A 22,596-nucleotide genomic window follows, 5' to 3' on the forward strand; every position below is an offset into this window, starting at 1 on the left:
CTAAACAAGTGGACCAAGAAATATGAAACATGAAAGTTCGTTTAGAGCTTGCTGAAAGTAGAAATTAAAAAGTATAAGGTAAACAAAGAAGGGAAAATGAGTTAGTAGAGTACTTGCCAAACATGGTTTGGTCCCCAGCACCCCAGCACCACATACATGGCAGTGATACATGCCCTCTGCTAACTGAAGCATTCGGAGGTGAAGGTAGAAAAACAGGAATTCAAGGTCAGCCTCAATTCCATAGTTTGAGGACAGCCTGAGCTACCATGAGATGTGTCTAAAAAAAACAAGACAAACATTACTTGTTGACACTTTTCAGACCACTTCCTGACATCTGTAACACTGTTTACTATTGTCTTGCTATTTTCTACTACCATCTTTGTCTCATTTGTTTTAACTGAATCATTTTCTCCTTTCCCCACTATCAATTATGCTTCCTTTCTGAACATATCCCTGGATACCTAATATATGCAGTTTAAATTAATCCAAATCTACTTCCTATGACACTGTATTTCCCTTGAGATGATGCCCAATACATTGTAATAGCAGAACACTCATTCTGCTGAGCTTTTATTATAAATGGATGGATTTTTCTCTATTAATATACAATTATATTATTTATTAGTGTATTAAGTAACTGTGACATAACTATAAACCCAAGTTTATAATCTCTAAAACAAACAAAAAAAACACTTACATATTCTCCCATGTACATATATGTACATAAACACACAGACACAAAATCTAAAAAAGTCCATGATTTGCAAGATTTTCCATTTTCACCTTTAACATATCAATGGTAGTAGTAAAATCTATATGAATGAAAGTTTTCTCTCTAGTCAAGTGTCTTTCTGAAAGATCTGAAGATATTAATCAAGCTTATATTTTTGTTATATATTAAATATTAATATATTTATATGTTTATATATATGTATACATTTGTAAATTATATGTATATATAATTTATGTATACATAATTTATATATATGTATACATATATTTGTATATATTTACAAATGTATACATATACATGTATATGTATATAAATTAATATATAAGTATATTAATATTTACTACATAACAAAATATAATCTTGATTAATATATAAATTAATATATGTGTATAAATTAATTACCTGCATTCTGCCTCTTAAGTGCTGGGATTAAAGGTGTGTGCCACTATGCCTAGCTCACATGGACTGCTTTTATAATTGAAAAAATGTACTTGTGTGTCAAAGGGCAGAGAGAGAGATTTGCTCTTGCTATGTGTCTTGCTATATATGGTTTGCCTCAAACTCATCCTGCTGCCTCAAACTTCTGAATGCAGGGATTATAGGTATATACCACCATACTAGTCTCCATCTCTCTTTTTGATGTGTTTCACTATGCAGCACTGGCTCAGTATCCTGGAACTCAGTTTGAAAACCAGGTTGGTCTTAAATTCACAGATATCTGGTGGTCTCTACCTCCTGAGTACTAGGATTAAAGGCCTGTACCACCAGCCAGACCACACCAGTCTTAAGTTATTTTAATTATATAATATATAATCTTATTAATATATAAATATATTTTATATATTAATTATATATTAAATATCACATATATTTATATACAATAAATGTATATAAATTAATTATTGCATAATATAATGATATATACTTTAAATACATTAAATTTATATATTAAATTATACACATATATTAATGCTGGGCCAGATAGAGCATGAAGACCATGAAGAAGAGGACCAGGGAGAATATTTAACATGCCTCAGTTCCTGGAGAGATCCAGACTTTGGAGATTCTTAGGACTTCAGCTTGGTGTCCCCAGCTTGCCCCCACTGCAGTACCTTTAGCAATCTGTTTGACCAAAAGCCAGAAGGTGAAAGGGGCCATGAGTAAGCCAGCACAGGGGCCCCCAATGAAACAAACCAAAGGGGAGAGAGGCAGCTTTGTTCACGCTGTAGCAAACTTAATCAGTAGGCTGGGGGAGGGAATGGGTGGTCATTACAAAGCTATAGCCTGTTAAGTAAAGGAGACGAGATATGATAAAACACATCAAAAGATAATGAAACTAGGAGGCAGAGAAGAGTCCTGGATGCTCAGTCAGTACTGCACTGTGCTGATTCAGATCAGTCTCAGTGACCTGAAGACGCCTGTCCCCACCCTGCCCTGCTTAGGCTAGGGTTAGCTGAGCTAATCAGTGTGGCAGGGCAGGGTGACATTAATGTTGACTAACCCTTGTAGGGATGACTTTTGAACTTAACTCAGGTTAAGGACACACATACAGGAGTGAGTAGCTTTTGTTTTGTCTTTTAGGGGTCGGCTACCTTTCCTGTCACTGTATAACACCACAATGCCCACCTTGTCCTGAGAACAAGTGAGAGTTGCTTAACAATATCTAATGCATAGGGAACTCCAGGAAAACAGCAACCATCTCCTCATCTGTGTTTAAAATGGTGGTTTTAGGGCCAAGAGAAGGCACAGTGAATCAAACACTTGCTGCCCAAGTGTGAGAAGTGGAATTTGGGTCCCTGGAGCTCACATCAAAGCTGGGCAGACATGGTGGTCTCCTGTAATCCCAGCACATGGGGAGTGGAGACAGGGAATCCCTGTGGCAGGCCAGCTAGGTGGTTTAGCTGGGATTGGTGAACTCTGGTTTCATCAAGGGGCCCTGCTTCAGTAAAGATCGTGGAGAGCCACCAAGGAAGACATCTGACATTAACCCTGAGCCTCCACATGTGCACATGCACTTGCACACACGTGTGCCCATACAAATTTGGGCCTGCATACAGACAAGACAGGATCTCACCAGACAGTTTTGAATTCTTCACATTTGTGTAGCCAAGGCTTTGCAAGTTTCTTTTAAGACCCTGGAAATGTCTTTACTTTGTCATCACTCATAATGTGCTTCACAGTCTTTACTGTCCTTTCCATTCACTGGGGAATCCTGTTGGATGCCGATTCTGAGTTAAATGCAAATCCTGATTGAGAGACTGAGAAGCCCCGAGGTGATGCTAATGCTAAACCCCAGCCTACATGATATAATGAGGATGCAGGTAGGGTTTGGCCTCTCCTCTGTCAGTGAATAGGTTTACCACTATGTTGTAGCATGTAGATGCAGGGGAGTGGAGAACAGGCTATTTCCTTTTCATAGCCTCACCCTTTTACTTTGAAATTTCAAATCTGAACATTTGAATAATGGAGTATACACTTAACATAGGTATATCATTGATATTTTAGCAATTTTTTTCAAGAATGTGGCTCAAGTTGCATATATCACATTCCCTCTTGCTTCAGCCTTTTCTGTGCTAGGATTACAGGTGTGTGCCAACACACCAAGATCAATCTGCAGCAAGTTTAATTAGAAATAATTTCAGTAATGACACACAAAGTATAATTGTATTAAATGCCCAAAATGCCTGTATGCTTGTTACAGCTGTTTGCATACAGTAGCATGAAGCAGATGTTAGTCTAGGGTTGTAAATTATATGTCATTTTGTCCGAGTGATTTTTCCATTCTTCCTTAAAAATTAACAAATAATACTGACACAAAGAGAAATATATAAATAAAGGTTGCTTTACATAGATTCTGCTAGCAAATACACATCATACTTAATAAGCAAGATCGTTAACTATATGGTTGGTTTGTATCATGCCGAGGATGGAACCCAGCCAGCCCCATGCACTAGGTTGGCAGCCCTCTATCTACCATTTTGCTACATACCCAACCCCAAAATTCTAAAATTGAAGTACACCTTACTTTTCAAAAATGTTAAAAGAATATGGCTTTGATGTTTCTAAGACAGTGATGTTTTACACAGTTTGTGGCACAAAAAATGTATTAATGTATATCTTTGATATTAATTACATCTTTTTTTAAGGTTGTTTGAGCCCTTGACTATATATTCTGGTTTTTGTTTGTTATATGGATCATTTTAGGTGTCTGAAAGCAAAGGACAAACTGTTGGTCAACAAGCTTTCTCTGGTAACAAGAACTGAATTATCTCTGAATTACATCTGGATATAAAACTCCCACCCTCACCCCGCCCTGAAGGCCACAGTCACTTGCCCATTGCAGTGATAGCTCAGGACCACCCTTCTGTGGCTGTCAGCGCGAGCGCGGGGCGGTGCCATTGAGTCAGGGCTTCTAGCAACCAGCGCCGGTTCTACTAACCTCCAGCCGAGGAAGAGCAGGCCAGCGGCGCAGTCGTGAGTCTCAAGACCAGGGAGGCCTCCGGGCTCCTCTGACCGGCTTGATCGCGGAAAGCGCAGAAACCTCGGGCCCCCGCCGGCGTCCACGCACGCACGCAAGGGCGGCTGGGCCGCTCGCAGAGGACTTGAGCTTCCGCAGCCGGTGCGGGCAGCTTCGGGAGTGGGCCCTGCCAGCGGCCGGAGGCTTGCCCGCTCCCAAGATGGTGGCGTCGTCGTCAGAGAGGGCGGTGCTACATGGCGCAGCAACCAATGATCTTTTTGGCTGCGCCGCCGGCAGCGTACGAGAGGCGGAAGTGCCGCGGGGCCGCCTTCCCTGTCCCGGCTGCGGCCCCTGCCGGTTACATAATCTGTCGCGGGGGACCCCGCAGTCCCAGGTCCGGCTTCCCGGCTCCTCCAGGATGCGCTGAGCCTTGCGACGCCGTCCTCTGCTGCCGGCTCCCGTCCGAGGTGAGGCAGCCAGGGCCTCGGCGGATGCAAGTCGGGGCGGTGGGGAGGTCGTTGTCGCACCCGGAGGGCACTGGCCGGCCGTGGGAGGCCGGGTTTCCAGCAGAGCGCGCCCCTTACCCAACCCCGCGCGGGCGCGCTTCTTGGCGCCCTCTCTGTTTCCGTGGCGGCGGCGGCAAGGGGCGCGGTGGGGCGTCGGGAATTGGCCATTCTGGGGACCCTCAGCCAGTAATTGCAGGAATTGGAAGATGGAAAGGAGCATCCTCTGGTTTTGTTGGAGGGCGAGGGGTCTGGTCGACTCTTCTAGCGCCAGCTTCTCTTGAGGGACTTGTTGCGCTGGGGGGTAATTGTCGACTTTTTGCAAAGCCGAGGACCCTGCTTTAGGTCGGGCGCGTCTTTCCGTTCCAGCAGTTACTTTTGGTATTCCGGCACATGGAAGCTAAGCTAACCCCCATAATCGACTCTGGCTTATTTCTTCTAAATTGGAAAAAAGAAAAGAAAAAAAAAAAAACTTGACAAGAAGAAAAGGGGATCTATGGGATCTATGGCCAGTGCTGTTGTCTTCTGAGAAAATTGGGCTGTAGCTGTGGAGAGGGTTCTCTGGGCCTTTCCTGAACCTCCAGCAAATGCCTGCCTGCCTCGCTGATGTCAGAACCCAAGGCTTGGGGAGCCAGGCTGCAGTGAACATAAACTTTAGCTCCTTTATTGATCTCTTAACTCTGCCAAGTCCCAGAGCCATGTGCTTTTGGGTCATTCTTGTCACCCTTTGATCTTGAAAGAAGAGAATAACAGCCTAACAATGTGGTCCCTGTGGTGTCTGGAGTGCTAATTAAGAAAGTTGCCACAGAACCTTTCCTTTTTCAAAGTACTGGAAACATAAAACCCCTGAATTAGTCTTGGCTTGTTTGCTGGCTTGTGTGACCCAGCAGGCAAAGTCATGTTACTCCAGAAATGATCTATGCAAAGACTTGAGTCCACATAACCATGTGACATGGAGGAGAGTTTTAGAAGGCCTGTGACCTTGTTACCAGCCGAAATGTCAGGAAGAGGAAGGTCTGGGACAAAGACAGCATATAAGCACACACAGAGTGATACACCCACCAGTGAGCTGCTAGTTAGAGTACAGATAGGATTAAAGACTAGAAGATTCTGAAGGGCCATAGTTCCAACATAGTGTACTGGTCATGGCAGGGAGCGGAAGTCAACACATCTCCTCTTAGGGTTTTTGTATACCACAAAAGTAATATGCAGGACATAAACCCCTTGAGAGTGGGGTTTGCATTGGCTCCTCAAACAGGTTGTAATTTGCTAGAATTTCATCTTACAGACCTAGACAGCCCCACAGCAGGCTTCCTGGGCTGGGTTTCCATGAAAATTGTTACAACTTGTCACAAAATTAAGTCTGGACTGGTGTCAGCACAGCAGCACCAGCATAAAACACACACTGTTGGTTTGTTGGTTTGTTGGTTTGTTGGTTTGTTGGTTTGTTGGTTTGTTGGTTTGTTTGTTGGTTTAAGTCTGTGTGTCCCGTCCTTCCTCACTATCTTTAGCCTTTTTCCATTGTAACTTGAAGAGATTTTGTCACTGTTTGACCACACCCACACAGTGTGGAAAGTATCTCTAGATTTGACTTGTCCAAGTTGCATAGCAACAACATGCTTCTGACCAGAATGGAAGATTTCTGAATGTCAGATCTGAGGGATTAAAGATAGTCCTGAACCAAGACCAGGTCGCAGAGGTTGTCAGTGACCAAGGAGTGCTCGAGAGTAGAGACTGCGGTGCCTCCGCGTACCTCTTAGTGCAGTGTGGAGAAACTCAGGTGGACAGAGTCCTACACTGAAGTCACAGGGAAGAGACAGATGGAGACAGGAGTCCTTAGAACTTGAGTTCTAGGCGAGGAATGTCTCTTTGCTCAAATAAGATGGTGGTCCCATGTACTTAATCTGCTGCTTCCCAGGCTGTCTTCTCAGAAGTGATGGCTCCTCCGTGTGTATGCCTCATTTTCACTGCCTCCTGGAAGGGTTTTGACACCTTGGTATACCTCTGCAGCAGGCCAGGCCAGGGTATGGACTGTACTGGAGCAGGTTCTGCCTAAGTGGTGTGAAATGCTTTCAGGTAAAATACTGATCTACAAAGTGGTGCTGGAGGTGATGGGTCTGGTGCAGGCCCAGTTCTGAATTTGATTCAGCAAATGGTTGTAACTTTTGGAACTTCAGGGCAGACTGCCTTTCCTGTACATCATCCTGGTGTCTGGAGGCTGACTGGCTGGATGGTTGAGGGTCTATCTGAAACCCAGATAACTCATGCTGTTAATTGGTCATAGCCATGGCTCCAAGCTTCAATGGCCGGGAATGTGACAGTAAGTGGTAGCTAACTGTCCCGTCTTGGCTCCGACCCCTTTTCATGTCTTTACCTCAGTCAGTGTCCACTTTGCCAGGAGAGACCACGCACCCTCAAAATGATGGTGGGATTCAGCCAGGTGTGCTGGTGCACACCGTGGTCCCAGGATTTGAGGAACAGAGGCTAGTGGATCTCTGTGAGTTCAAAACCAGCCTAGTCTGTGTAGTGAGTTCCAGAAAGGTGAAGGCTACATAGACCTTGTCTTTGGGGCAAAAGATAAGGATCGGTTGTGTTGCAGCATCCAGATTTTCAAATGTTTCTTTGAACTGTAAGTAGAGGACTACCTATTTTATCCTAAAATAGACTTGTAACATTGCCTTTTAAACCCAGTACCCTAGGAATAGTGGCATTTTGGGCACTGATGCTAGAAATAAATGTCAAACACAAATTCCGAGTTGCAAGGAGGAGGAGGTGGTGGTGAATAAAGACAAAGAACAAATAGTGGAGACAGTTCTTGTTCCCTTTGTTTCCATAAGAAGATGAAAGGTATTTTGTTACTTTAAAAGACTATTTTTAGAGCATAATTGCACACACTTCTAATCCCAGCACTCAGGAGGCAGAGGCAGGAAGATTGTCGTAAGTCTGAAACCAGCCTGAGATAGATAGATATAATGAATTTTCATGTAAGCATGGGCAAAGCCTTCTCCCAAGCAAATAAACTGGTTTTCAAAGCTCCCAGCTTGATCGATCGATTGATTGATTTTTGTGGAATAGTTATTGTTACTTAAAAAAAATGGGCCGGGCAGTGGTGGCGCACGCCTTTAATCCCAGCACTTGGGAGGCAGAGGCAGGTGGATTTCTGAGTTCGAGGCCAGCCTGGTCTACCGAGTGAGTTCCAGGACAGCCAAGGCTACACAGAGAAACCCTGTCTCGAAAAACCAAAAAAAAAAAAAAAAAAAAAAAATGAAATGGAATGTAAGGACTGGGGAGATGGCTTGCAGTTAAGAATGCTTGCTTTTCTTTCAGAGGGCTTGGGTTTGGTTCCTAATCTACAGGGGCTACTCACAGCCACCTAAATAAAACCCCAGCTCCAGGGAACCTAACAGCCTCTTCTGGACCCCATGGGTACCAGGCACCCTGATAGAGTACAAACAAGCAGGCATTCACACAATAATAAGTAAATCTTTGCGATAAATCCAGTGAAGCTGGTGTGATGCTGTGCCTGTAATCCCAACCCTGTTCAGGCTCAGGCTGGAGGATTGAGAGTTTGATGCTGCGGTGGAGATGTGGCTCAGTAGTTAAGAGTGCTTGCTGTTCTTGCAGAGGACCCCACTGGATGGGGGCACCCACATGCTAGTTCATGCATCCATCTGTAACTCCAGTTCCAGAGCATCCAGTGCCCTTTTCTAGCCCTGATGCAGTGCACAGACATACATGTTAGCAAAATACCCACATACATACAATAAAGGTGAATCCTTTTCTTTCCTTCTTCCTTTCAAGAGTTTGATGCTGACCTGTGCTGACTAGCATAGAGTGTGCTAGCGAGACTGCCTCAGAAAGACATTTTTCCCATTTGTTCCAGAAACGGGGTTGATTTGGGCACAAAGGCTTGGAAATAGGTGGGTGATTTTTTTTTTCTCTAAGTACTGAAAGGGGTTCTTTCCTGGAAAATGTTGATGCCATAGGGTTTCCCAGAATGCTGTGCTGTTCATAAGTGACTCACCCCATGGCCTTGCTGCTCCTCCCAACCAGCAATTCTCTGGCTTATCCTCTGGCCTCTCCTTTTAACCTTTCATTGAAGTGCATACAGAAACTGCTCTGCCTAGCCAATGAGTGCAGTCTAGGTACACATACAGCCCATCAGCTGCTTACCAGGCAACCGTTCCTGATATAAAGTCATTTCCCTCATAGGACCTGAAAGAAACTAGTAACAGTTGTGTGGAGGTGGAATGAGTACAGGATTTTACATTTCTGCCTTCTGTTGTATTTTTTCTTTTCTTTTAAGAGAGTATTTAGTGTGTGTGTGTGTGTGTGTGTGTGTGTGTGTGTGCCTGTGTGTGCCTGTGTGTGCCTGAGTGTATGTCTGTGTATCGCTGGTCAGAAGAGGGCATCGAGCCTCTGGAACTGGATTTAAGTAAGGGTGGTTGTAAGCCAATGTGTGGGTGCTGGGAACTGAACCAGGGTCCTCTGGAAGAGCAGTCAGTCCTCCTAACCACTGAGCCAGCTCTCCAGCCCCTGGCTTTGCTTTCTTTTTTTCTTTTGCAGTGGTAGGGATGGAGCCTAGGGCCTTGTACACACCAGGTGAGTGCTTCAGCAGTGAGCAGCATCTGCAACCCATGCATCTTAGCATGTCATTTAAGAACATCCCTCTCACCGGGGCAGTGGTGGCGCACGCCTTTAATCCCAGCACTTGGGAGGCAGAGGCAGGCGGATTTCTGAGTTTGAGGCCAGCCTGGTCTACAAAGTGAGTTCCAGGACAGCCAGGGCTACACAGAGAAACCCTGTCTCGAAACCCCACCCACCCACCCCCCAAAAAAAACCACATCCCTCTCCTTCTAAACATAGAGAGTTTTGTTTGCTTTTAAGCCTTTTATGAGATGGTTACCTTAACATTTGAAAAGTTTTTAATTTTGAATTTTGTATAAGCACCAGTGTTTGTATTTTGCTGCTTACACAAGAGCCCTTTAAGATGTTTCTGCAAGGCCCACCTCCAAGGGCCTCCTTGTTGCCTCTTTACAACTTTAATCTGTGCTTAGAACAGTTATTCCCAGCGTCAGAGCCTAGATGCCGTGCAGAGGTTTGTAGGCTTTAAAAGGTCGCTCTCAGTCTATTTTAGCACTTGGTGGATATTAATTCTTCTCGTAATTTGAAGACATTGTAAAGTTTCCTTGTCATTATTAGTTAAAACAACCTGTGAGATTAATACAAAGTGTGTTAGCGATTTTTATACTCAGAGTCTTTATTTTTAATAATAAAATGAGCCAAACTCATTGCAGAGGCTCAAACAATATGAAAGCTAGTTGTGAAGAACATAACATCTGCCGTAATTATTGAGGAAAATTCAGACAGGAGTGATTATGTTCAGTGAAGGTGTCCCACTGCTGCGGCAGCAGAGGCGGTGACAGTGGTGGCGGTGGCGCAGTGGTAGGGTGGACACCTGGGAGGCCAGGCCTGTCTCTGGTCCTGAACCAAAATGTTGACTTCATGATCAAGTGGATGTTTATACAAAATTTTACACTTCCATGTAATTTTTTTAAAATTCTGGAGAAACACAAATGGAAAGAATAGGAAGAAAAAACACTTTTTAAACTCTGCCACAGGGAGGCTGCAGGTGAGAGATGCTGAAACCAAATTCCTGAACTAGGTAACCTGGTTTCTAACCCTCTAGGGTCCTCTACCAGCAGGAGGATCCTGTAGCTCTTCTCTGTACAGTAGCAGAAGAGTCCTTGGGCTGCATGAACCCTTCAGGAAGTCTAGCTTTGATGTTACGGAAGTATGCCAAGCAGACATTTTCCTATCTTTTTGTTTGTTTCGACAGGGTCTTGTGTAGTCCAGGTTGGTGTCAGACTTTGTCTACAGCCGAGAATGGTCTTGAACTTCCGAGCCTCTGCCTCTAAGCCAAGTGCTGGGTTCTTTTGTTTGAAACAGAGCATCAGCCAAGTTAGCCTTTTCTTTTCCAGATCGCTTTTGGTCATAAAGTCTGATCATAGCAATAGAAAACAAGCTAAGACGGGAGACTTGTACAAACGCTTCAGTGACGGCACTGTATATCTGTGTACTTGTACAAACGCTTCAGTGACGGCACTGTATATCTGTGTACTGCGTCTTCTGGCCTCACCGGCTCTCTATGCTTTCCGTTCTTGTTTGTGTAGCTCTATGGTGGATATGAAAAGGGCTGCCAACTAGCTGAACAGATAGACGCCATTTAGACCGCTTCTACTGTAACTCAGAGCATTTCGGTGCACTTCCGGGGGGGGGGGTGCTCAGAGAAGGGTCCTGCTGTCCTTGTGGTCCCTGTGATTAGGGGACGGGGGAGCAGTGCCCTCCCCAGACCAGTTGGTAGTACTTGTCACATTGTCTAATGTACCTTTTGTCACAGGATTTCTCTAGTAAGCTAGTTTAGTGTATAGAAATGATACCCCAGTGTGCCATCCTCTGTGTGGCCAGTGGTTTCTGACCTCTGCTCTAGTCTCCTGATCAAAGCCTGACTTTGTCATATAAATTTGAGAAATTAATCATTAAATAGGTTTTTAGTTTGAAATGGAGAGAATCTTTGACTCAGAGATAGAAGATTAGGCATGGACTTAGGACCTCACTATCTGACTCTGCTTTTACCTGAGATGTAATGAACATGTGGACAAATCTACAGCTTAATAAGCCAGATGTACGCGGAGTTGGTGTCAGGGGAGACTGCTTTATACTATTTGATATATTGAGGTAGGTCTGGCTATGTATTACTTCTGGACTCAGACTCACTATTATCCTGCCTGAGTCTCTCAAGTCCAGGCTCATGCTGTTCATGTTCTATCTGGCTTCCATATGTGTATATATTGTTTTTGAAACATTCTCATGTATTGCATGCTTATCTCAAACTCACCCTGTAGCCAAGGATGCTTTTGAACATCTGATTCTCCTGTCTTTGCCTCCTGAATGCCATGACTGTATTTAGTGTACACCACTAAAGATTGAACCCAGGCTTTGTACTTGATAGACATGCATTCTGCTGACTCGGCCACACTCTCATTTCCCCCATCCTGTATGGTTTTGAAAACCCTTAAGCCCTTCTTCAGCCCTTCTTCCATAACCACTTTTTGATTACTAGTAACATTCTTTTATTATTATTTTTGTGCCAGTTCTATAATCTCCTACAGGTGGAATCCTGTATCATTAAGGGATGTGTCTCAACTCATGTACTCAATATATATTTGTTACAGGCTCCCTTCAGAGCACGGAGACTTGTTTTTTAAGAGGGATGCTGTGTGGAAATAGAGAGGTGGGTGTTTGTTTCTTGTCATTCATTCTGCAAATTATTCATTTTCCTACTCTGAAGTTTTGGAAGCAGACAGGCAGCTATGGAGATGGCTTCTCACCCACAGACAGCTGCTCATTTGAACAAACAGGCTGTGAATAGTGTTTGCTGCTGCCTTCACCCCCACACACACACTTCAGGCTCTGAGCCCAGATTGCTGATGTACTAGACAGTGTCCTAAATCAGTTACTGGTGTGTTTTCCTTTTCTCCATCTTTCCTAAAGGAAGGCACTTAGAATTCTTCTTTGTTGGCTTTTCCAAACTATAAACCCTGTGTCTGTGAAATCTCACATTATCAAGAGCCTTTGGGCCTGTGATTCCTGCCTTGCACGTGGGGAAGCTTTTGATACCTTGTTCATGATTTGCTTGAGGGAAGGTTTACGATAATACCTGCCTCTGCTGTAGACAGAAGACAGATGAAGGTCTGAGAAAGTGTTGCAGGGAGCGGCATGGAGTCTGAGGAGGGAAGGAGGCAGCAGATAGTATTTTTACAAGCAAGGTAGAAATTAGACACAGAGAGTAGGAAAGGGGTGCTGGAGAGATGCAGAGGCAGATGTATGAGGTGTATCACACAGGTTGAGGTATACTGAGGTACTGCTGAAGTGAAGGAGGTGCCGCGCATTGTATTTACAGCCTGTCTGGGAGGAGCTTGCCTAGGCCAGGAGACAGTTGTGGAGCTGCCTTGTAGATGCTTCCCATGACTCGGGTTTTAGAATCTTCCTAAAATCATGGCTGAGACGCTGGGGCAAACAGCTACCCTGAGGCCTACGGATGATGGGCCTCAACAAACAACACAAACAAGCCTTCCGTTTAAAGTACAAACTAGGATAGCTCACTTCAGAATATCTCACTGTCTCCTGAAGAAGACCTTGACCTGTGGGGCTCCACTTCCTCTAAAGAGGTTAACAGCTGTTTCATAGTAACTTCCATACACTAGGCAGCCCGTGATTTAGTCTCACTGAAGTGTTTCATAGTATAGGTTTACAACGTTTGCTTCTAGATCTCCCTGTCTCTCTTCATTTTGTTTGTTTTTCTTTTTTTTCTCTCATTTGGAGAGCCCAGATGTAAAAGGTTACATGTCTGTCTGTCAAATGTCACTTACCTTATTGCTGGATGTTCAGGAGCCTATGCAACCAGAAAGTTGGGTCTGAAGGCTCTGGTTAGGTCCAGGCCTAGCAATTTTTGGAAGAACCCCCAAAAGTTTGGGCCATATCCCACTGGTTATAGCTAGAGGCACGGACACTGGAGAGATTGGCTTGATGGTACGGGTCTCCTTGTTTGCACATGCTAAGGCCTGGGTGCTAAGTCCTTTGTGTCCATGCCTTCCACCTGCCCTGCAGCGGCCCTCTCCTGCTGGTCTTTTACTCTTTGAGCAGTCTTTCTGGACTTGAAGATTTCCTCTTGAGATTCCACAGTGATGACACTGAGTCTGTCAACATTTTTACCTGGTGGTGGTTCTGTAAAATAATCCTTCACCACAGCCATTTGAGATTGATAGCACAATTCCTCCCAGAAAGCTAGGATAAATGTAACGTCCTTTTCTTTTGAATTAACCTGCTTCCAACTTAGAGAAAAAGAATGGCAGTTTGCCCTTTTGATAGAGCTAAGCACTTGACTTCCCCAGACCTGATCTCCAGAGTGAGTTCCAGACCAGCCTGAACAACTTAGGGAGACTTTGTCTCAAACTAAAATGACTGGGAGCATAGCTTGGCCTAAGCATGCATGAGACCAATGGGTGTGAGCCTCAGCCCTCCCTTCCCCCATAGTTATTTTCAGTTTTCTCTTGCTAGACATGGGGGAGAAGCAGTATGTGACCTGCCTTCTGCCAATACTGTTTGCCCTGAGTATCTGATCGTTTGCTGGCTTCCACCCACCTGGCTGCTGAAGGGGCCACTGAGCCCAGGGCTTTCTTTGAATCATTTTGCCTCCTGCAACTGAAAAAATAGCAGTTAAGAGATAAAAGACCAGCCAGGCAGGAGCTATGGTCACTCCTGGGGGAAAGCTGAAGAGTGGGGTGCTGTTCCAGTTGAGAGGAGAGAGACATGGACCAGAAGCAGTGAGCTCCTCTCCATCTGCAGAGTGAAGGCAACCACAAGAAGAGCATTCTCTCAGTCATGGGAAGCCACTAGCCATGTCCCCTCACCAACTTCCTGGGTTGATTTAGAGGAACAGGTAAGCAGGCCTCTAGGTGATGCTGTCTCCTCTCCCCGCAGGTGTGAATGACAGAGGTGGTGCCTTCCAGCGCCCTCAGCGAGGTCAGCCTGCGCCTCCTCTGCCACGATGACATAGACACTGTGAAGCACCTGTGTGGCGACTGGTTCCCCATCGAGTGAGTGTTGGGCTCTGTGTTTCCAGTGACTGCATGCACAGATCTGTAATTCCGGAGACTGAAAGAGGCAAGACTGGGCCTGGCAGGACCATAATGGTCCAAAGTAGCTATCTAAAGTTGGCCAACTAGGCAGTGAAACTCAGGCTTCTTTGTCTGCTGCTCACCTTCCGTAAGAGGTTCTGTGAGAAATTTTACTTACAAAGATGTCCACTGCTGCATGTAATTAGGAAATTTAGGAGCAACTTCAATGTAAAAAATTGGTTAGATATATTAGGATATGTACATATAAAAATCAATGCTGCGCATGCCTTTAATCCCAGCACTTGGGAGGCAGAGGAAGGCGGATTTCTGAGTTCGAGGCCAGCCTGGGCTACAGAGTGAGTTCCAGGACAGCCAGGACTACACAGAGAAACCCTGTCTCGGGAAAAAAAAAAAAATCAATGCTGCTGCTATGGTGGCATATGCCTAGAATACTAGAATTCAGGAAGTGTAAGCAGAAAAAGGTCAGGAGTTCAAGCCCAGCCTGAGCTACATAGTAAGTTTGAAGCCAGCTTGGGCTGTATGAGAGAGACCCTGTCTTTAAAAAGGGCTGTTAGATATCCAGGAACAAAAATCTATTAAAGAAGTGTATTTATTGACTGAAAGTTCCTCCCTTTCCTTCCTCTTTCTTGCCCAATATGAAGTGAAAGCTGAGTAGAGACTAGCGAGCAGTGCATACCATATTCTGCTTTCATTTAAAAATATAAAAGAGGATAAAATATCATCCAGAAGATAAAAACTTCCCTATACTGTACAAGAAGGGGAAGGATCCTGCCCTTCATGAGAACCATGGCTGATACTGCTTTAATAAAAGACAGGGTTAGCAGGAGAAGAGAATAACAAATTTATTTGACCAGGGTCTTCTGTTACGGAAGCCTTCAGATTAAGGATGGAAATGCCCATGGTGAATTAGGTTCATTGGAGCATGGACTGTGGTTTCGAGGTTGTCAGACAAAGAGTATTTTCTTCTAATGTATTGAAGGTGGAAGACACAGTGAGGCCCATCGGCTTAGATTCTTCACGTGCTCTGCAGCAGTCCTTCTTCCTTGCACTGGGTAGGATCCTTCTGGAATGAGGACTGTGTTAGTTTTGTCATTGCTGTGACCAACATACCTGACAGAAACAACTTAAGGATGACAAGAGTGATTTCCCACACTGTTTCAGAGGTTTCAACACATTGTGGCAGAGCGGGTTTGCGAAGACAGCTCACATTACAGTGGACAGGGAGTAGAGGGGAGTAGTAACAGAGAAAGCTACAAGCAAGTTGTTGCCCCTAAGGGCACGCCCTCAGTGACCCACTTCCTGCAGCAAAGCCCCACCTTCCATGGTTCTGCACTTCTGGGGAGCCTGTGGTTCCCAATGCAGATGGTGAAACTGTCAATGTCTTCAGACACACCTAGAAATGTACTGTACTTCTCAGTCTAATCAAGCTGACCCTCAAGATTAACAGTGATATTAGATCTACTGTCAGACAAGACAGGACAGAGAATTTTTTTATGGCTACCTCCTCTTAAGCAGAAAATCAGGTTGGCTTTAGAGGAAATGGATTCTTCTGGTTTCTGTGGTCCATATTAGAGTAGAATTTTAGGTTACATGTCTTACCTCAGGGGAAATAATGAGAAACAAGAGGCAGGAGGTCTGAGAGATTTACCTCTGGACCTTCACTTTGGCGGGGTGGGGGTGGGGGGTTCATTTACTACCTCCCAAAATACTACCAAATTAATTACTGTCAGCAGTTTAAGTGGAGTGGATTATCAATACCTGTGGGTTCCTCTGTTTTTTCTTGCCTTATTTCTAGATTATTTTATGATAATGAAAAAACAGTTTTGGGTTTGCTTTGTTTGTGAGGAAAAATAGACACGAACTTTAAAACATTGAGGCTAAATAAACAAGGTCTATTTGTCATCGGTATTTCATGAGTCCTAACCTCACACTTGTTGTTACTCCATGCTAGCAGAAAAGTAAGGGCGACCCCCATGAAATATAAATTGCCAACTTCTTAGGAATGTGAGCTAACAGTGCTTTATAAGATAAAACATAAACTGTCCTTCAAGTTAGCAATCCTGGGCTGGGGAGATGGCTCAGTGGTTAAGAGCTCTGACTGCTCTTCCAGAGGTCCTGAGTTCAATTCCCAACAACCACATGGTGGCTCACAGCCATCTGTAACGATATCTGATGGCCTCCTCTGGTGTGTCTGAATGCAGCTACAGTGTGTGTGTGTGTGTGTGTGTGTGTGTGTGTGTGTGTGTGTGTGTGTGTGTGTGTTTCTTTAAAAAAAAGTTAATAAACCCACTACTAAAAAGTAATCCCAGGAAATTAAGAGTGCAGTAAACACAGAAATGAGGCCTTGCTGAGGGATGGCCTGAGGTTGTGTAGATCTACATTGAGTTATAGGCCTGACACCCCTCAGGTGCCTGGCTGTCAGCCTTTCCTCCTATCACTTAGTCATGTGTCATGTCCCCACCCATGTCTAGTAAGGTATTGTAAACCATAGTCTACATACCCATGAACTTTGGCTCTTCCCTGAACCACAAAGACTCACAGAGGACCATTTGCAGTAGTCGTTTCTCTCCTTCCACCATATGGGTCCTGGGTATTGAACTCAAGTTTTGAGGCTTGGCTGCAAACACCTGTACCTGCTGAACCACCTCATCAGCCCTCATAGAATTCCTCACAGACCACCCAAGTGTTCACAAGTCGCTGAGGGCCCTAAGGGCTCCACTTTCACTAAGGAGCAGGCTGCCATGTGCTGTCTCTCCAGGAACTATTCTGTGGAGACAATTTCATTGGAAGGTTCTCCACTTTCATACATCTTTTACATAAAAAATTCCCATGTGGACAAGGTAGCTTCTTTGAGACTGTAAGTGTTAGGCAGGGTAGCCCCAGTCCCTATGACTCACCTGAGTGTGCTCTCTCCCTCAGGTACCCAGACTCATGGTATCGTGATATCACATCCAACAAGAAGTTCTTCTCCCTTGCTGCAACCTACAGAGGTGCCATTGTGGGAATGATAGTAGCTGAAATAAAGAATAGGACCAAAATACATAAAGAGGTATGTCTGTGCTCCAAAGGCTTGGCCCTTGTGACAGCTAAAAAGGGGTACTGCAGTGGGGTCACATTGCCAGCTCTGGCCTGAGTTCTCAGCAGCTTGTGACCAGAGGAGTCAGAGTAGTAAATATGTATGTCTGTATGGAATATATACTCACAAAAACCAGAGGATCCCTCTAGAGCTAGAATCATGGGTGGTTGAAAGATGTCACTATTAAACACAGGTCCTCTGCAAGAGCATGCTCTTAACTGATAAACTATTTCTCCAGCCCCAGTGCATGTATGTTTGTTCATGGAATAATATAATAAATAAGATCACTAGTGGACGTAATAAAGATGGGCATTTTGAAGTAACAAGCAGAAGTGACACGTTGGGAATCTGCCCCATTGCTGTGTGACACAAAGATGCCTGTCATTTATGCTGTTACAGGAGCCCCAGTAATGCTGTAATTTGTTGAGGAATAATATGCTGGGTTTCAGTTAGGGATTAGTGAAAATGTTATTTCTTTTTATTCAGTTTTGTGGACTACTCAAAGACTTACCTACCTCAGAAACCTCAAGGATTTGGGTGACAACTTTAAGTGCAGACTGGAGACTTTAAGTGCAGCTAGAAAGCTTTGTTCTTTGTGGTTGATGACAGTGGGGAGTCTCCAGTTAATTTTGGTCATAGCAATGGGACAGTATTTAGTTTACCACATTCAGGAAAGGAAATCCTACCAACCAGCAAATGGTTTTATTTGGCTTAAGGTTATCTTTGTTTCTTTTTCTTTTTCTTTTTCTTTTTCTTTTTCTTCTCCCTCCCTTGCTCCTTCCCTCCCTCTCTTTGTTTGTTTCCTTCCTGCCTGCCTGCCTACCTACCTACCTACCTACCTACCTACCTACCTACCTACCTAGACTGGGATTCACTGTCTTAGCTGGCCTGAAACTCAGATCCACCTGCCTCTCCCTCTCAAGTGCTGGAATCCAAGATGTGTACCCCATACCCAGCCTGCTTGAGGTTCTTTCTTTAGAAGTGAAGGAAGTGAGTTTGGAGGAGCACCTTGGTGGCAGAGTGCTTGTCTAATACAGGAGGCCCTGAGTCCTATCCCAGAGGAAGAGGAAGAAACATGTCTTCCTAAGAATCCAGACCACTGAAGGTTGCCCCAGTGTGCACATATTTTATATCTTGGCACACTGTTTGGTGGTTGGAGTGGGTGTTAGTTCTTGATTTTTTTGTCTAGCTCAGCTTCTTCCTGAGCCACTGCCTCACAGTGTTCATCACTAAGACAGAGAGAGAACACACAGGCCAGCATCCCTTGGATCTTCCTTGTATTGATGCTGTTTCACCTGCCCATACCTTGTTTCCTCATGATCTCTCCCTGGGCCTTTTTTCTAGTGGTTGTCTACTTCCACCATGCACACTGCCTGAGGGTCTCGTGACTTTATTTACCCTTTCCAAAGACTTGGGGGCCCTTCCCTGTCTATCTTTTTGTTTACCATCATTAGTCAGGGCTTCTGTTAACTAGAGAAGTAAATGTATCCCCTCCCCACATTTGCTTTGCCCTGGTTCACTGTAATCTAGAGTTCTAGGTGGGGAGCAGAGAGCAAGCCCTTTCCCAGCCCATGCCTAACACACAGGAGCTGCTTGGTAGGTGAAGCAGAAAAGCCAAGTTGCCCAGTGGCCTTTCTTGGTAGGAAAAACCTTACACATGCTAGGTCTTTCTTATTCTTAAGAGGTAGGGGGAAAAAAAGATTTAAAAAAAAAGGGGGTGGTGGTGGTGCTGGAGAGATGGCTCAGTGGCTAAGAACACTGACTGCTCTTCCAGATGTCCTGAGTTCAATTCCCAGCAACCACATGGTAGCTCACAACCACCTTGTAATAGGGTTTGATGCCCTCTTCTGGTGCATCTAAAGACAGCTACAGTGTGCTCATATACATAAAATCAATAAATCTATAAACCTTTAAAGCTTTGCACCTGGTCTGGCAAGATGGTTCAGCAGTAAAACCCAGACAGGCTGAGTTCAGTTCCCAGCACCCACATGGAGGAGGAAGAGAACCAGCTCCCATGGTTGTCTTGAGCAATGCTGCACATGCGCCCTCTCCACTGACTCACAAATAAACGTCATACAACTTCCCACTAGTCCACCATCTCACAGCATGATGGTTGTCACTGCTTGTCAGACTGTATGTGACCATCTGGACAATCATATTCTTTTTGTTTCTCTCTTGGGGTGCTAGGATCAGACCAATGGCCTTATGTATGCCAGACATGCACTCTACTGTTAAGCTACATCCCTGCTCCCAGCCATTGTCTTTTAACCTGTTGTAATGACTGGTTCTGGCATGAAGTCCCAGTCCACCATCCCTGGGATGCTCCTTGTAGGTGTCTGCACTGTAGCAGCCTTCTACCAGCGGGGCCTGAACTCAGTTGTTTCTGTGGGTCAGTGGGACTGTCTCTCTGTTCTTCCCTGATCTCCCCCCCCCCCCCCCCCCCGTGACTTCACATCTCAGGATATGCAGAGCGGATTCATAGACCCCAGACAGGGTCTGCCTTGAGCCTGTGCACCCGAGTTGCCCTGATTTTCTCTTTTCTCTTTAGGATGGAGATATTCTAGCCTCCAGCTTCTCTGTGGATACACAAGTTGCATACATCCTCAGTCTGGGAGTGGTGAAAGAGTTCAGGAAACACGGCATAGGTAAGAAGCAAAGAGTTCGTGGTTTAAACCACCCCTCCCCTAGCCAGTTAACACCCTTGTAACCCAAGCCAGGCACTTCTTCAGAGGTCTTAGAGGACCCTCAGTCTCTTCTTCCTTATTCCTATTTGGGGCCAGATCCTGTCCTCCTGCTGTCCCATAATCCCAGTGACATATCCCATAATCCCTAGGACAGCCTCAGGAGAGAATAGACCTCCCTTACCTCTCCTGTTGACATAGTGATGTGTATTGGCAAGATGTTCTCAGTTCAGAATAAGAAACATAAATGAAGTCACAGCACTCTGCAGAATTCATCAGACACTTTGTCATCAATCCCTATCTACGCTATAGGGCGCACGGCAGAGAGCAGCAGTCCTTTTTCTTACCCAGGCCTGCCCTTCCCACACTCTCTGAGTTCTGGTTTACACTATTTGCGGTTTGAAGGTTGGCAAATGTCCACTGTGGTCCCAGAGCACCTCCAGGATACATCTGTGGCCCACAGTGGCATGCACTTCATGGGCTCTGTCTAGCTAGGATCTTTTAGGGGCTTTAACAGTGGGAGATAACCAGAGGCTAGTTTCAGATCTGGGAGTGTAGCCCTCTAGAGTCCTCCAGAAGCTGTGGCTGTGTCTGTGTCCTCTTAACTGCCCTGCTGTGGGAAACTTTCATCTCCTTTCCCCAGGTTCCCTTTTACTAGAAAGTTTAAAGGATCATATTTCAACCACCGCCCAGGACCACTGCAAAGCCATCTACCTGCATGTTCTCACCACCAACAATACAGCAATAAACTTCTATGAAAACAGAGACTTTAGGCAGCATCACTATCTGCCCTATTACTACTCCATTCGAGGGGTCCTCAAAGATGGCTTCACCTATGTCCTCTACATCAATGGCGGCCACCCTCCCTGGACCATCTTATATCCTTTATTGCTGGAAGAGAGCAGGAGAAGGCTTTATGATTTCCTGGCTAGAGGGCTAGAGAGTCAGCTAGAACTGTGGCCACCTTCAGGTGACAGTCACTGACTTAGCTTGCAGCATTGTTCCTTGATTAGTTCATGGTATGGGCAGGTTGGGTATACCTGATTGGTTGCATACATTAGGAAGGCTGGCACTCCCTGGCAGCTACAGCCCAGCAGGAGTTCACCACTCCCAGAGTGAGTGTTTTAACACTCTGGGTCCAGGATTAATTCATCTACTCAGTATGGAAAATACCCTATTCTAGAGGTCAGCAGTAAACACAGCAGATACAAGCATCCCCCTGTGCAGCCTGTGATGCAGAGGAGAAAGGAAACAATGGCAGAATAACACTTGAGTTCAGACCTTGGAGTTGTATGATCCAAGATGTTTCCACTCATCCTTAATTCTCCTCACTAATGATGTCCTTGTTAGGTGGGAAGGAAATCAAATGTCCCAACAGACACAGAGTAATAGCCCAAAATATATCACATGTACCTGTGTGTGCTATAGAAACGATTCATTTTAGAGGAAAGTAAATCAGGAAAGAGGTGCTCCAAAGCTCCGTAGGCCTAGTTCACAAGGAAGTCAGACACGAGTGGACATGCAGGGCTAGCACTGCTAAAACATCCTGTTGGGTGGGCTCTGCCCTCTGCAGAACTAGGGAGACTTGTCTTGTAGATCCTACTCCTAGTCTTTGTTAATTACCTTATGATGATTGTCCTCTATGGCTCCACTGTGAAGTAGTTCCCAAATTGATGGTGTATTTAAAGAGCCTTTCTAGTATTCTCTAGGGTTCAATAGGCCCTTGGCCTCTACTTGAGTGCATTATGCTATATGGGTACAGTGCTATAGGTCATTGATCAGACCCAAGGATGCTGCATGCAGGCAAGGCAGATGGGGGCACATGGGATATCTTCCTTGACAGAGCCCACAGACTACATCCAGCACCTGGGCTCAGCACTAGCCAACCTGAGCCCGTGCTCCATCCCTCACAGGATCTACCGCCAGGCCCACAGCCTGCTCTGCAGCTTTTTGCCATGGTCCAGCATTTCCACCAAAGGTGGCATTGAGTATAGCCGTACCATGTAATGCCATTGGGGCAGCCTCCACCAGGCCTCTGTCCTCAGCACTTTGTGGAACCTATTTTCCTGTCTGTCTGACTTCTGCTGTCCTTTTCGAGGAGCTGGTAGCCACCTGCCGGCCCATCAGCCTGCCCCAGCTGCAGGCCCGGTGCTATGTTGGCTCAGGAGCAGAATGTATAATACTGGTCATCAACAGGTAGGAACAGGTAGGACCTGGGGAGTCTGATGCTTGTAGCAACCAGAAGTCTCTAGGCAGGGTACCTGTGAGCAGTTCACAGCAGGTCCAGAAGCTTTTTGAAGAGCAAGGGACCAAAGACCTCAAACCACTTGCCAGAATTCTTTTTACTCCCTGGACTTTGTGTGATCATATACATATGCATACATGTGTGCACATTTGTGGAGCATAGAGCTCACTCAACATGGTGTGTCTTCCTCAATTACTTCC

General features: G+C 45.2%; 1 protein-coding gene across 5 annotated transcripts; it reads left to right on the plus strand.

Annotated features, from left to right (window-relative positions):
- Positions 1-4,193: 4,193 nt before the first annotated feature.
- On the plus strand, positions 4,194-22,164 carry Naa60 (N-alpha-acetyltransferase 60, NatF catalytic subunit). Of its 5 annotated transcripts, XM_034505142.2 has the most exons (8): positions 4,194-4,657; positions 8,495-8,613; positions 11,929-11,987; positions 14,237-14,352; positions 17,314-17,443; positions 20,019-20,115; positions 20,795-21,029; positions 22,002-22,164. In XM_034505142.2, exons 4-8 carry the CDS (start codon positions 14,243-14,245, stop codon positions 22,156-22,158), a joined length of 729 nt encoding a protein of 242 aa, XP_034361033.1. In that variant the 5' UTR covers positions 4,194-4,657; positions 8,495-8,613; positions 11,929-11,987; positions 14,237-14,242; the 3' UTR covers positions 22,159-22,164. The 5 variants fall into 5 exon arrangements, with proteins under 5 accessions (XP_034361033.1, XP_034361032.1, XP_034361035.1 ...); XM_034505141.2 differs by lacking the exon at positions 8,495-8,613; XM_076937295.1 differs by lacking the exons at positions 4,194-4,657; positions 8,495-8,613 and adding an exon at positions 11,337-11,431.
- Positions 22,165-22,596: the final 432 nt, after the last annotated feature.

The sequence above is a fragment of the Arvicanthis niloticus genome, chromosome 6 (assembly GCF_011762505.2).
Source record: "Arvicanthis niloticus isolate mArvNil1 chromosome 6, mArvNil1.pat.X, whole genome shotgun sequence".
Classification (NCBI taxonomy): domain Eukaryota; kingdom Metazoa; phylum Chordata; class Mammalia; order Rodentia; family Muridae; genus Arvicanthis; species Arvicanthis niloticus.